At 63.8% G+C, this 14,365-nt stretch overlaps 1 protein-coding gene across 3 annotated transcripts in view; it reads left to right on the forward strand.

The window, feature by feature from the left end:
* Positions 1 to 11,755, forward strand: part of Nfic (nuclear factor I C) — a 32,832-nt gene extending 21,077 nt beyond the window's left edge. For 2 of the 3 annotated variants that reach the window (XM_059251705.1, XM_059251704.1), the window contains exons 3-10: positions 296 to 367; positions 2,148 to 2,222; positions 2,323 to 2,446; positions 2,837 to 2,961; positions 4,346 to 4,471; positions 5,387 to 5,571; positions 7,181 to 7,257; positions 9,635 to 11,755. In XM_059251705.1, the coding sequence (XP_059107688.1) occupies positions 296 to 367; positions 2,148 to 2,222; positions 2,323 to 2,446; positions 2,837 to 2,961; positions 4,346 to 4,471; positions 5,387 to 5,571; positions 7,181 to 7,231 (758 nt within the window). In that variant the 3' untranslated portion in view covers positions 7,232 to 7,257; positions 9,635 to 11,755. The remainder of the gene's footprint in view (positions 1 to 295; positions 368 to 2,147; positions 2,223 to 2,322; positions 2,447 to 2,836; positions 2,962 to 4,345; positions 4,472 to 5,386; positions 5,572 to 7,180; positions 7,258 to 9,634) is intronic. The other variant, XM_059251706.1, reaches the window with a different exon arrangement.
* Positions 11,756 to 14,365: the final 2,610 nt, after the last annotated feature.

Raw genomic sequence — 14,365 nt, forward strand, 5'->3', positions numbered from 1 at the left:
AGGGGCCCGGTCCCGGGACCCTCCCGGAGTCCGGCCGGTCCCGCTAATCCCCCTGCCAGGGGAAACTGAGGCTCGCTTCAGGGAGTGGAGCCCTCCGTACCCTCCCCCTCCCTCCCCTCCCACTTCAGCTGTCAGCTGACCCGGCACTGCCCACATCTGCCAGGGAGGGACGTGCAGGGGAGGAACGGGAGCCAGGGAGACTGGCGGCCCCAAGACCGCCCGTCCTCAGTTTCCCCATCGGTACCCAGAGGCCCTGCGGCAGCGGTGTCACAAGCTGTCGCTCTTGTCTTTGCAGACGCGGAGCAGAGCAGCAGCCCCAGGACAGGGGTGGGCTCCGACCAGGAGGACAGCAAGCCCATCACGCTGGGTGAGTCCGTGGTGAGCTGAGGCAGGAGGATTATGGCTGCAGTGGTAGCCTGAGCTAAGTAATGAGTATCTCTGAATAGTCTGCAGAGCTAGAAACCCCTGGGAGGGCTGGGGGCGTGGTCAGGGTGGAGCCCCGCCCAGAATCCCAGTGAGGGGCTGGGGGTGTGGTCAGTGTGGAGCCCCGCCCAGAATCCCCCAGTGAGGGGCTGGGGGCGTGGTCAGGGTGGAGCCCCGCCTAGAATCCCCAGTGAGGGGCTGGGGGCGTGGTCAGGGCGGAGCCCGCCTAGAACCCCCAGTGAGGGGCTGGGGGCGTGGTCAGGGTGGAGCCCCGCCTAGAATCCCCAGTGAGGGGCTGGGGGCGTGGTCAGGTGGAGCCCCGCCTAGAACCCCAGTGAGGGGCTGGGGGCGTGGTCAGGTGGAGCCCCGCCTTGGGGCGGGCACAGTGCTGTCTCCCCGCCCGTCACTGGGCAGCACTCTGGGGGGCGGGCAGAGAAGCGCCTGTAGCCGCAGCTTCCGGTGGAGGGAGGGGCACAGGCCTGAGCCAGGCAGCCAGGCTGTGTCAGGAGACTTGTGACCCTGGCCGTGACCCCGGCCGTGACCCCGGTCCTCCCGGGGGGAGGATCGCAGTCCTCGGGACTCCCCTGCCTCCGCACAAGGGTCCTGCTGGCCGCTGTACAAACAGGAAACCGGGGACAGGAGCTGCGGCCACCACCTGGGGCAGCAGGAAACGGGCGGGCCACTTCCCGTGGGCCGTGGGCACTGCGAAGCGCGTGGACTGTGCCGCCCCCTGGGGGCCGGTCTCCGCCGCTCCGTCCTGCGTGCTCCCGGCTGCCCTGCGTGCTCCCCGCCGCCCTGCGTGCTCCCCGCCGCCCTGCGTCTCCCCGCCGTCCTGCGCGCTCCCTGCTCCCCGCTCCGTCCTGCGTGCTCCCCGCCGCTCCGTCCTGCGCGCTCCCCGCCGCCCTGCGTGCTCCCCGCCGCCCTGCGCGCTCCCCGCCGCCCTGCACGCTCCCCGCTGCGGCGGCCCCTGGGATTCCCAGGAACAGCGGTCCTGCTTGCTGTGCTTGGGTCTAGCCTGCGCTCGCCCAGCGGCAGTGACGCCCACTGTGCAGTTCCAGAACCTTCTCCCACCAAGTCTCAGCCCACGGGGCGGCTCCCGGCCCCCAGACCCGCTCAGGTCTCGGCTGCACAGTACCCCGCTGCACAGTACCCCGCTCAGGTCTCGGCTGCACAGTACCCCGCTGCACAGTACCCCGCTGCACAGTACCCCGCTCAGGTCTCGGCTGCACAGTACCCCGCTGCACAGTACCCCGCTCAGGTCTCGGCTGCACAGTACCCCGCTCAGGTCTCGGCTGCACAGTACCCCGCTGCACAGTACCCCGCTCAGGTCTCGGCTGCACAGTACCCCGCTCAGGTCTCGGCTGCACAGTACCCCGCTGCACAGTACCCCGCTCAGGTCTCAGCTGCACAGTACCCCGCTGCACAGTACCCCGCTGCACAGTACCCCGCTCAGGTCTCAGCTGCACAGTACTCCGCTGTGACTGCCCCCTGCCGCCCGCCGGCACTCCCCGCCCCACCCCCGGGTCCCCACTGCATAGTGCGCAGGCCAAGATGGTGTAGACACGGCCCAGCGGGTAGAGCGCTTGCCACAGCCCTGGGGATCCGCGTTCGAGTCCCGGACACCCACGTGACAGTGGACGCGGCGTCACCCCGGCCGCAGGTGGAGGAGCCTGCTGACCCCTGACCCCTGCTGACCCCTGACCCCTGACCCCTGCCCCTTGCAGACACCACAGACTTCCAGGAGAGCTTCGTCACGTCGGGCGTGTTCAGTGTCACGGAGCTGATCCAGGTGTCCCGGAGTGAGTGTCCCTGCCCTGGGCGCCCCCGCTCCCCGGGAGGGGTGCTCGGGTGGGGTCCTCGGTGCTCCCGCGCCCCCTGACCTGCCCCCGCCCTCCCCAGCACCTGTGGTGACCGGAACCGGACCCAACTTCTCCCTGGGAGAGCTGCAGGGCCACCTGGCCTACGACCTGAACCCCGCCAGCGCCGGCATGAGGAGGACTCTACCCAGCACCTCCTCCAGCGGGTGCGTGCCAGGGTGCCCCGGCGGGGCCCCTCCCGTCCCCGCCCCAGCAGGCCCACTGTTCACCCCCGGTACCTGCTCGCACTTTACACGTGGGCTGAGCAACTCCTACGTATCTTCAAAACCCTAGACCCGGTACCCTCTCCCCCAGCCCTGGTGGGCCACTAAGGCCGCCACATTCTTCCCGAGTGTCACGTCACGTGGCGTGCCTCTGTTTCTGTAAAGTGAGTCTTGGCCCCGGGGTTTAGATGACACTCTGCGTCCGCCTCGGGAGTCCCAGGCACAGGGCAGCCGCTGGCCGCGTCCTGTCCTGATAACACCCCTACAAACCGGAAGTCGGCCCGCCTCCATCCCCGCGGTAACCGGCCTGCACCCCCCTCCTCCTCCGCCTAGGAGCAAGCGGCACAAGTCGGGCTCCATGGAAGAGGATGTGGACACGAGCCCCGGCGGGGACTACTACACCTCACCGAGCTCGCCCACGAGTAGCAGCCGCAACTGGACTGAGGACATGGAAGGAGGTAGGGCCCAGCGGGGATGGAGCCGAGGCGGCTAGGACTACAAATCCCGGCGGGCTTTGCGCACTCACCTGGGGCCGGAGCGCGGCTGGGGCTGGAGGTCCTCGGGAGTTGTAGTCCGGGAGTTGTAGTCCGGCAGTGTGTTTGCTTCACCCAGACTAGATTTCCCAGCAGGAGCTGCGGGGGCGGCGCCAGAATTGAGAAGCTGGCCCGAGCCGTCCGGCAGGATGTCACCTAGACTAGCTGTCCCTGCGGGAACTGTGCCAGGGCCATGTGTAAGGAACCACTCCGAGTCGCAGGGCCTCCTGGGAGTTGTATGCGAACGTCCGGCAGTCAAGTCCGGAGACAACATGTTCCCGCCGCTCCTTGGTTCCGGGCGCAGGATTCTCTGTGCCTCCTGGAAGTCCTGGCCGACTTTTACCCCCTTAGAGGGCTCAGGAAGTGGTGTGCGCGTGCGCGTCGGGTGGCAGCCCCCGCCCCCGCTCAGACGGCCCTTCTTCTAGAAGCATCGGGGATGAAAAGGGGTCCATTCTGCCATTGGCGCGACCCAGGTGTGGTGTGCGCTGTGTGACCTCGGCGAGTGAGGCGGAATCTCTGGTCCCCGCTAGTGTCAGGGGTGGGGGGCGGCGAGAGCCTCGTGCTCTGTGCTGGCTCCTTAGACTTACCCCAGGCCAGGGTGTATCTCGGGGAAACCGAGGCCTGGGCGGGCGAGGCCCAGCGGGCGCTCTGGGAGCCTGACTTGGCAGGGCGCGCCCGTGGCTGGGGACAGACGGGCCTCGCTAATCAGCTTAGCGGCCTTAATGAGCCGGTAATTGGGGACAGTCTAGACAGGAAGCGGGGCGGCCGATGGCGCCCCGGGGACCCTGGCTGAGAGGTCTGACGTGGGCGGGCGGATGGGCGGGGGGCACCCGTGCCCAGGCGGGCACACGGCCCCTCCTGCGCTGGGAAGGCTGCTGCGCCCCCACCACCGCCCTGACGTGTGTTTGTGGCAAGCACAGGGTGGTGACAGCAGGCGCAGGCAGTAGCTGGTACCCCAGCACTTGGGCGGCTGAGGCAGGAGGATTGCCATGAGTTGGAGACTAGTCTGAGTCAGCGGGGCAGGGTACAAGTACCTGCTGACCCCTGTAGTCAGGTCCAGGATCCCCAGGGGACGAGAAAAGTCTCTGAGGACAGAAGGGACCCTCCCCTGAAGATGCCTCCTCTTTGTGGCTGTGTACTGTTCCACTCTGCTCTCTCCAGGACCCCTCAGGGTCTTTCTGAATGCCGCTCCCTAGACCCCCCAGCCCCACCTGCCTGCCACATTCCCATTTAGAGCCTTGGGCTTTTGGGGGGAGTGACATCATTCGCTGCCCCTCAGAGCTGGAGACTCTGGTCCCCTCCCTCACAGGTATCTCGTCCCCGGTGAAGAAGACCGAGATGGACAAATCTCCGTTCAACAGCCCGTCCCCCCAGGACTCCCCCCGGCTCTCCAGCTTCACGCAGCACCACAGGCCCGTCATCGCGGTGCACAGCGGTGAGTGTCGCTGGTCAGGGAGGCGTGACCGCCACCAGCATGGCCACAGAGGCCCTGCCGGGATTCCAACCCCTGTCCTGTTGCTGTAGCCTTCCGGCCAGGAAACAGAAAGAGTGGTGTCCTGGAGATGGCCTGTCCTGGGTGAGGCAGACTGTGGGGAGCATCGTCCACTGTGACCCGAGCGACCCGGCTAGGTCAGGGCTCAGCTGGCCGGGTTCTCGTTCACACGTATAAAGTTTTATTGGCACCCGGCCCCAAGCAGCCACTTTGTTTGATTGGTCGTTTGCACACCGTGTTGGCCGTGATGGGTAATCCCAGTAAAGCCGTGTGACAGAAGACATGTGGACATCCGCCTGGGGCCTGGGAAGGGACGGGGTGACCCCAGAGAGACTTAGCCACACCACGGTACACACAACCCTGGAGTAAAACCAGCTGCGAATGGGAAGGGGGCTCTGGCACCTCCCGGTGTGAGGGGCCTGGAGGCCCAGACGCACAGTGTGGGCTCTGCGACAGGAAGTGTCCAGAACTGGGGACTCCGGAGACAGGAAGTAGAATCCTGGGGGGTGCAGAAGGGGCGGGGCAATTGTCCTAACTTACTGTCGTGAAAACAGTTGAGCAGCCCTGCCCCAGCCTCTGTGGCTCTGTGCGTGTGGCCAGCGCTGTCCGCAGCACCCGGGGCCTGTGGTTTGCCCTTTTTGTGTTTTTTACATTTTACTCACTGGTGCTTTGTGGAAAAGCTTTCAGGGCACAGGGCTCCACTCACCTGCTATCTGCTGTGGCATCCCTTAACAGCCGAGGCAGGAGGATTGCCGGAAGTTCGACTCAGTCTGGGCATGCAGAGGGCTTGGGGATGTCAGCCGCACACCCACGGCTCCGTTGACCCCATGACCACCCTGCCCATCTATCTGTCCACAGGGATTGCTCGGAGTCCTCACCCGTCCTCAGCCCTACACTTCCCTGCGACGTCCATCCTGCCGCAGACAGCCTCCACCTACTTCCCCCACACGGCCATCCGGTACCCGCCACATCTCAACCCCCAGGACCCGCTCAAGGATCTGGTGTCCCTGGCTTGTGACCCGGCCACCCAGCAGCCTGGACCGGTGAGTGGCTGGCGCGGCCTCAGCTCACATGTGCTCGGGGTTGGCACCGTCCGGCTCTGCCATAGTCGGGGTGAAGTGGAGCCTGGGGGGCGAGCAGCGGCTGCCACCTCGTGCAGCCTGGTGGCTCCAGGGGGTCCGTGTACCGAACCCCAAGCCCAAAAGGCATCAGTGTTGGTTTGTGCAAAGCACTAAACATGTCAGAGATTCAGAGCGTTTGGGAGGCTGAGGCAGGAGGATTGCTACAAGGCTGAGGCTACCCTGGGCTGTGCGGTGAGAGAAGTGTATGGGACTCGGGGCTCTGGATTCGGCTCTTTGGGAGAGTTGTGGGGAAAGACTGGTGTGAGGTGTCGCCGTCTGGAAGAAACTCCGGGTGCGGGTGGCAAGACTCCAGCGTGGCCCGGGGGCACATCTGAGCAGGTGTACCCAGGAGAGTGGTGTCCGGCCCCATGTGTCCCCTCCCCGGGCCAGCACCCCACCCGGCATGTCCCAAACCCCAGCTGACCTCAGGACCTGTAACCTCCCAGACCTGACGTTCCCAGAACCCACAAGTCATCAGCCCTCACACCGGCTGTAGTGCAAACGCGCCTTTCCACACAGCTCATATCCTGTGTGACCTCAGACAAACGCCTCTCGCTCTCTGTGCCTCAGTTTACATACCTGTAACATAAGTCAGTCTCTAGAATCCCCAGTGAGGGGCTGGGGGCGTGGTCAGGTGGAGCCCCGCCCAGAATCCCCCCTTGAGGGGCTGGGGGCGTGGTCAGGTGGAGCCCCGCCCAGACGTCCCCCTTGAGGGGGTGGGGGCGTGGTCAGGTGGAGCCCCGCCCAGAATCCCCCTTGAGGGGTGTGGTCAGGGCGGGGCCTCTGCTTGGTGTACAACAGGAACTTCATGGATGCGAAGCCTCCTCCCTTGGGGCTTCATTGCCATCCCCTCTGCCCTTCCTGCCCCCCATTCCAAGCTGTTACCCTCTTTTGTGCCCCTGGTGGGGCATGGCTGGTACAAGTTGTTCTTTTGTCCCTGAGTGCTGAGGTTTTTGCCCCAGACAAGATGTGGTGGCCAAGACAGATATGAGAAGCAGGGCATGGAGGCACAGGATTTTCATCCCAGCACTCAGAGGGCTGAGGCAGGAGCATGGCTGCAGGTTCAAGTCTAGCCTGGGCTGCAGAGAGAGACTCTGCCTCGGAAAAGAACACCACAAGCTAGTTAGATGATAAATAGATTTGTGCAGACACCCTGCCCCCCGCACTCTCCACGAGGGGAATCAATAAATAAAACGTCCTTAATAATTGATGGCACCCTGCGCGGGGTGCCGCCAGCCTGGCCGCAGCCGGCCCTGAATAATTCACAGCCGGCCTTCGATTACTAATATTTTATTCATTGCCTCAGCCCACGGCTGATGCTCCACCTAGCCTACCACCTAGGGACCCCAGCCGGGATCCCCAGGTCCCCCAGGACCCCAGGCTTCTCAGGGTACCCAATTCCAGGCCTGGGAGAACCGTGAGGGCCGCAGCTGGGTGCGAAGGGAAGGCTGTGTGACCCCCGGGCAGCAGACACCCTTTCTGGTCCCGGTGCCCTGGTGCTAACGGGCTCTGGTCTCTCTCCTCCCCACAGCCTGCTCTCCGCCCGGCACGTCCCCTGCAAACCGTCCCTTTGTGGGATTAGGACGGAGGGATCCTCTTGCGGGACAGGTAGGGGCCGAGAGGCCGGCTGGGGGGCGGGGGGAGGGGCAGAGGGGCCGGCCGGGGGGTCAGGGACAGCAGGCCCGCTGGCCACAGCCCTAGAGACTCACCAAAGCCAGCCTCTCGCTCCTGACCCGGGCCTTGAGCCCGCCCTGTGGGTGTGCGCCCCTCCGCCCTCCCCACCCTCAGCACCCGGGCTGGGAAACCTGAGGCTCAGAGAGGACAGACAGCAGCCCAGGGTCACACAGCTGCCGCCAGAGTCCAGAGAGGAGGCAGGCAGGAAGTTCAGGGTGCGAGGAGAGGCTCAGAGAGGGCAGGCAGTTGTCTGTGGTTGCACAGCGGTGTGAAGTCACCTCCGTCCTCCGCGGCCCCGCGCTGCCGAGGTACCTGCCCTCCACGGCCGTCCAGGTTCCTATGGGAGGCTCAAGGGACCTCAGGTGGGGCTGCAAGAGAGCAGTGCTGAGCCCGGCGTCCACCCCCATCACGCAGGCCATGGCTTCGGCCTCGCTCTTCCCTCCACGGCCCAGCATGCACTCCGAGAAACTGGGGCCCCCTCTGCCGCCCCTCTGGGCCAGGGCGGCCAGGGCCAGGGCGGTCGGCCGCTGCTGGCCGAAGACGGAGGAGGAGCGCAGTGACCCAGTGACCACACTGGCTGCAGAGCATGCGGGACGCTGGGGGCCAGACAGGGGCGAGCCACGGAAGGCTTTGGGGGAGCGGACAGGACTTCGGGGGGGCAGCGTGTATGGGGTGGGTAAGATCTGCGCGCGCGGGCGCACACACACACACACACACACGCACGCACACGCACACGCACGCACACACATGCACACACACGCACGCACACACGCACGCACACACACACGCACACGCACGCACACGCACGCACACACACGCACACACACACGCACACACACGCACACGCACGCACGCACACGCACACACGCACACGCACGCACACACACGCACACACGCACACACACATGCACACGCACGCGCGCACACACACGCACGCACGCGCGCACACACGCACACACACACACACAGGGAGATCGGGAGGCCGCCCCCGCACAGGCTCTCCCCTGCTCCAGGCCCCTGCCTCAGCTCTGGGCCTCAGCTCGTTCCGCCCAGTCAGCACTTCCTGGCTGTCTAGGTTGTTATTCCTGGCTCGGCCTTCCCTGGCAGCCTGGCTCCCTCCCTGCCCGCCCCCCTCTGCACGCTGGGGTCCACCCCCAGGCCCTTCATACCCCGGCATACAAATAACCCGGGGCTGAGGCTGGCCTCCTCCTGCTGCCTCGGTCTCCCCCTCTGCTGGCTTGGCAGACTCGGGGTCCCCAGGGAGGTGGAGGCGGAGGCCGTGGTCCAGCGCCAGGCCAGGGTTACGCCCCAGCCTGTCTGGTTGCCAACGGAAACCAGACATGAGGTAAGGGACACAGGAGCCTGAACTTGGTTGAGGGAGGGGCCGAGAGAGGCGCTGCCCCCTAGGCCACCCTGCCCCGCTCCCTCGCAGGCAGCCCCCTGCCTGAGTTACCAGGCCCCAGGCCAGAACCCCCTCGTTGTGGGTTGTTTTCGGTTTGGTTTGGTTTGGTTTTTCAGGACACCTTGCTGTGGTTTTGAGAAGACTTAGCCACAGGCCAGCGTGGACTCCCAGGACAGTGCTCACTGATAGCCCAGGGGTCTTGGAGGGGACAGAAAGGGAATCTGAAGCCAGACTAGTCCAAGCTGGTTCTTGTCCGCCCTCTTGAGCCCAGCCGGCAGCTTCCTGGCTGCTGGGGCAGGGGCATGACTGTTAAAGAGATAAATGAGCCCAGTGTGGGGGCACAGGCCGTCATCCTGATACTGGGGAAACTGAGGCAGGGGGTGGTTAAGTTCAGGCTCTCCCGGTACGCTGAGTTTTAGGCTAGCCTGGTCTAATGCTGAGCCACAGTTGGAGCCTCCCGCACACGCCCCTTTCACAGGCTCCACAAGGAGGCCTGGGGCCCGGGTCGAATTAGCAAAGTAAACAGGACTCTCGGCCACCCACATACTTAATCTGGTCACACCTCTGACGTCACACGGGTCGTACTTACGCGAGTCCCGGATAGCACGTGGGGTGTTGTACTTACACCGGTATATGACGTCACACGGGATGTAAACCCCTTGACGTCACACAGGACGTACTTACCCTGAGTCCCTGACGTCACACGGGACTGCTTGCCCTGAGTCGTGACGTCACACGGGACGGACCCTGACGTTGCACCAGACTCTGGCATCCGGCCTGGCATCCGGCCCGGCAGCCTTGGGCGGGGCGGGGGCCTCAGGCCGGGCTCGGACCGGGATCGGGGGACCGGGATCGGGGTGCGGACCGGGATCGGGGTGCAGCCCGCTCTGACACCCCTTCCTCTCTCAGTCCTGGTACCTGGGGTAGCCAAGGCCGCCTTCCCACGCCTCCATTGCCGGGGAGTCCCAGAGGTGATGGCCCCAGCCTGCATCTTCAGTGGGAATTAGAACGAGCGAGAAGCTCCCCGCCGACTCCCAGCGCGACGGAAAAGACAGACACGCAGGAGGAGAAAAGGACAAAAGACAAACAGGAAAAAACAGAAAGAAAAATCCTTCCCAACCGAGACGACAAAAGGTGGGAGCTGCGGGCCCCTGTGGCACCTGCTGCTGATGGACGGCTGCTCGCAGCCCTTCTGCGCCCCGAGGACCCTGCCATCACCCCCAGACCAGGCGAGCCCGGCCTGGCACCCACGCCCGTCACCAACAGATGGACGGAGTGGACGGGGTGGGCCACCCGCCGGGCCACCTCTCCCCAGACCCCTGCCGCCAGCCACCAGCGCCAGCCTCGGGGACCTCCGCTGACCGTCCGGCCGACGGTGTTTGCCAAAGACAGGAGACTGGAGGCGGTGCTGGCAGAGGAGGTGGGACGACCCGCGGGCAGTGGAGGCCTGGAGAGGGCGCGGAGCTGCCCAGCGCTGGCCCTGCTGGGGACAGACGTGCCACAGGTACTTTGGGACCCCCGGGAGGGTCCTGCGTCAGCCTCCGCCTCGACCCCGGTCCCCTCCTCTGGACCTCTTTGGAAGGACACATCTCTCTATGCAATTAGTCCCCAGCCCCCCACCCCCACCCCGGCATGAGAGGCCACGCAGCTCCCGACCCGGCCTCCTCCTCCCGCACATGGAAGTATCAGCACTTTGAGAACGGAGGTGGGGAGCTGGGACCCCACGCCGAGGCCCCCGGAGGCGGGAGGTGCCGCGATCTAAGTGCCTAACCCCTCCGCCCACCTGCCGACCCCCTCGTCCATCAGGGACACAGAGTGGCCGGGGCACCCCCACCCTCGTCCCTGCGAACCCAGCTCCTCATCGCCGCGCGCCCTCCGAGCTAGAGAGATGGGACCCCAGGGGTAGAGCTGGGTGTCCCCAAACCCAGGCTGGGGCCATGCGCTATCCCCTACACTTCTGCCAGTGCCTTACTTCCTGGAGACCCACCCTGGGGTGCCCCACTGCAGGGGGATACCCCCTTTGCACTTTGACCCCCTGATGACGTGGGGCCCGGCACAGGGACCAAGAAGGCTGGTGGAAGTGCACTCGGACCCCAGGTGGGAGGGCTCTGCGAGTGACGGGGTGCCGGGGTGGCGGGTCCCCCATCTGCTTTGCGGACTTCACTAACCTAAAAAAGAACACTAAGATGGAGGCGCGAGGTCCACGCCTGACCCCCGCTCTGCACCCCATCCACACCCACCTGGGTCCCCATCTCGGGTGGGCTGCCCTGGGAGGGGAAGTTGAGTATTTTAGGGTCCCTCCTCCCCAACCACCCATCTTGGCCCCTTCATGCCTGGGTCCTGCCCATGGAGGCCGCAAGCCATCATCCCAGCAGAGCCCCCAGGGCCAGGCCCCACCCACCCGCTGTCCTCCCAGGGATGGGGCGAGGCCACTTGGACGTACCAAGCCCCCCAAGACGCTTCCCCAGCCTTGGAGGCCTCGAACCCCCACCCATCTGTCCGTCCGTCTGTCCTCAGGGACCCTCCAGCAGGGGGGGACCATTGGGGACATCGTGGAGGTCACTGTCCAGGTGTGGGGCTCAGGCCAGTGGGTATGGGACAGGCTGTCCCCAGGGTGGACCTGGCTGGTCCCCTCTGACGCCCCCCCCAAGGCAGCCAGCCGGGTCCCCCAGGGGTCAGGACAGAACCAACTATTTACCTAACTGCATGGTGCTTAAGGCCCCGCGACACCCGAGAGTCCCCCGGGGCTGCTGCGTGCATGACAGCTCCACCCGGTCTGCCCCGCCCCGCCCGCGCCCCTCACCGCCTCTACTAAAAAAGGAAAAAAAGGATACACAAAAAAATATATATCCTTACCAAAAAAAAAATTCCATTTCCGAATTTGCACGAACTTTCTACCACAACATGTGCCTTGCTCTCCCGAGGACAAGTATTAACTTTTAAATAATATCCGCGCACACAGACGCATGCCCTGCACGCATAGTTACAAACAGACAAGCGATTACATGAAATAAAAAATAAAATCCAAAAGGGTGGTATTTCTATTTGTAAAAGAAAAATATCAAAAGAAGAAAGAAATTTTTTTTATATAAAAGAAAAAAAAAGGCTGGGCATGGTGGCACACGCCTGTGATCCCAGCCCTTGGGAAGCTGAGGCAGGAGGATTGCTTTGAGTTCCAGGTCCAGCCTGGGCTACAGAGTGAGACACTGCCTCAAGGGGAAAAAACAAAGAAACCAAAACATACAAACAAGAAAAACAACACTATTAAGGAAGTCACAATATTGGTCATGGTTTGTGGCCCGCCCCTCCCCCAGCCTTGCCCCCCCTCACCCGCGCATTGGGGGACGGGACTCTCTCTGGTGCTCATTTCCCCACCACCCCAGCCCTGAGGGGTCCCCGAGTCCCCTGCCCGGGGATGGGGCTCTCAGGCCTTTCCCCGCCAACCCTCCCTCCCCAAGCCCCTTCCTGCGTCTTCCAGCCAACCCACGAAGCTGAATATATGCAATACGCGTCTGTCTGTGGGTCGAGCTCAGCTGTGGGGCGTCCGCGCAGGGGCAGCGGGGACGCAGTGGCCTCCGTCCGCCGCGGGGCCGGCCCTTGTCGTGTCCGTGGTTTCAGTTTTTCTTTTCCCTTTTCGGTTTTGTTGTTTGTGGTTGCCTTTGAGTTGTTTTTCGGTCTTCTGTTAACTCTGCTCTTAAATTCACCAAAGCTAAGACAGTACCCAGGGGTAGTGGGGCGGACGGGAGTCCCAGCTCTAAGCCATCCCCCTGCCTCTTCCAACCCCCGGCCAGGCAGCTGGCCCTCCCACTCACCCCTCTGAGTGTTGGGCGCTATCAGGCTATCACAGGCTCACCCCCGGTGGCCAGCCTCAGCCTCAGGGGGCGGTGGGAGACCCCAGCCCACCTCACCGCCCACCCTGGCCTGGGCAGGGCCTATCAGTTCTCCCCATGACTGTCTCCAGCCTGTGTGCTCCACCCCACAGGATGGTGGGAGGAGATGGTGGCACCACCCTGGGGGGCCATCAACACAAGTTGGGTAGGGACCCTAGACAGAATGTGCCTGGCGGCAGGTTGGGAGGGGGCTGCTCAGTCCCCCTCCCCGTATTTCTCAGAAAATCTCCAATCCCCACCCAGGTACCTGGGGACCCCACACTGGCCCGGGCCCTCAGATGGGTGACTTTAGGGTTGGACAGGGCATTGAGAATTTTGGCTTCATTTTTCTGTATATGAAACTAACATTTTTCAAGCCCGTCCCCTCCTCAGGCCACCATCTTTTGCCCCCCCCAGTCTACCGCTTGGGGTCTAACCTGTGACCCTGTTTCCTGGTTGGGGACCAGAAGACATCTGGAGTCCTGAGCCCTGAAGTCTTGAGCTTGATAATCAGGAATGCCCGGGGTGGCAGGAATGCCATCAGGAGGGTGGGTTTCCTCCCAGCTCCCCTCAAAGACAGGGCCAGGGTCGCCTGACTCCCTCCCTTTCTCCAGGGCCTTCTGTGTGTCCCCAGGCCACCAGCAAACGTCCCGGCCAGTGGGCAGGGGCTCAGCCCGCTCCCCGCCGGTACCTGGCCCAGTCCGGCTGTGCTGCACATGTACATACACACACATTTAGTTGAGAGTTAATCCCCGCAGTGCAGAGCACAGTAGCTTTGTCCCTCTGTTAGGATAGACGCTGAGTGAGTGCTCATTTCTGGGTGCTCGGTTCCAGGCCCAGCCACTTTTTCTCCCCCACGGATTGTTTTGTTGTCTTGAGACAGGAGGGTCTTGCCAGGCTGCCCAGGCATGGCAATCCTCCTGCCTCCGTTTCTCAGTTGCTCTGACGACAGGCGTGCGTGCGTGCGTGCGTGCGTGCGTGCGTGCACCACCACCACTCCTGATTCCCTGCCCACCCTTACAAACGGCCCAGGCCCCAGACCCCCCTTGTCAGTGGCTGTCCTCTCCCCTCCGTCCATCTCTCCGACAGGCACATGGCTTGGGATTGTCATCCCGTCACCCATCACAGCGCTGAGGTAGGAGGGGACATCGCCCTGATACCAAACAGTCACTTCCCGATCAGTGCCTCATACATCGATGGTGCAGTTGTGGGGTCCCCGCGCCTCCCCTCAGTTCCCCTTAGACTTGGGAGAGAAGAGCAGGTGTGCTGGGAGGGGGAAGGCATACACCCCTAGGCCGCCACCCCTCCCCCAGCACCGAGCGTCACTACCCCAGCTTGGGGGACCCAGCTGGGTACCCCCCAAACCTCACACCCCCATCCAACCTCAGATCCCAGCCAGGCAGCCGCGTCCCCCCAAACGGAGGCCCCTTTGAGTCTGAGGTTCCCAGCGTGAGCACCCCGAGTCCCCCCTGCAGTGCCTGGACAAGCATTGGGTATGAGGGACTAGACAGGGCGGAGTGGACGGCGCTCATAGGCTACAGCAGGGAGCGTGGGGGCTGTTTCTCTCTCTGACTTCCTCTCTCCCCTGTCCTGCCTTGTTTTCTTGGTGGTAAGACTGGCTGTTTCATTTTCCTGCCAAGATCTTTTGGGTTTATTTCGAGATTTTTGCTTCCATTCAACCATTTTGTATTTTACTCCTGGGTTGTTGCATCTCTAACCTTCAGCTTTTCATAAACGCGCCTGCGCAACACCACCACCACCCCACCCGACC

Source organism: Peromyscus eremicus, unplaced genomic scaffold, assembly GCF_949786415.1.
Source record: "Peromyscus eremicus unplaced genomic scaffold, PerEre_H2_v1 PerEre#2#chr22_unloc_1, whole genome shotgun sequence".
Lineage (NCBI taxonomy): Eukaryota > Metazoa > Chordata > Mammalia > Rodentia > Cricetidae > Peromyscus > Peromyscus eremicus.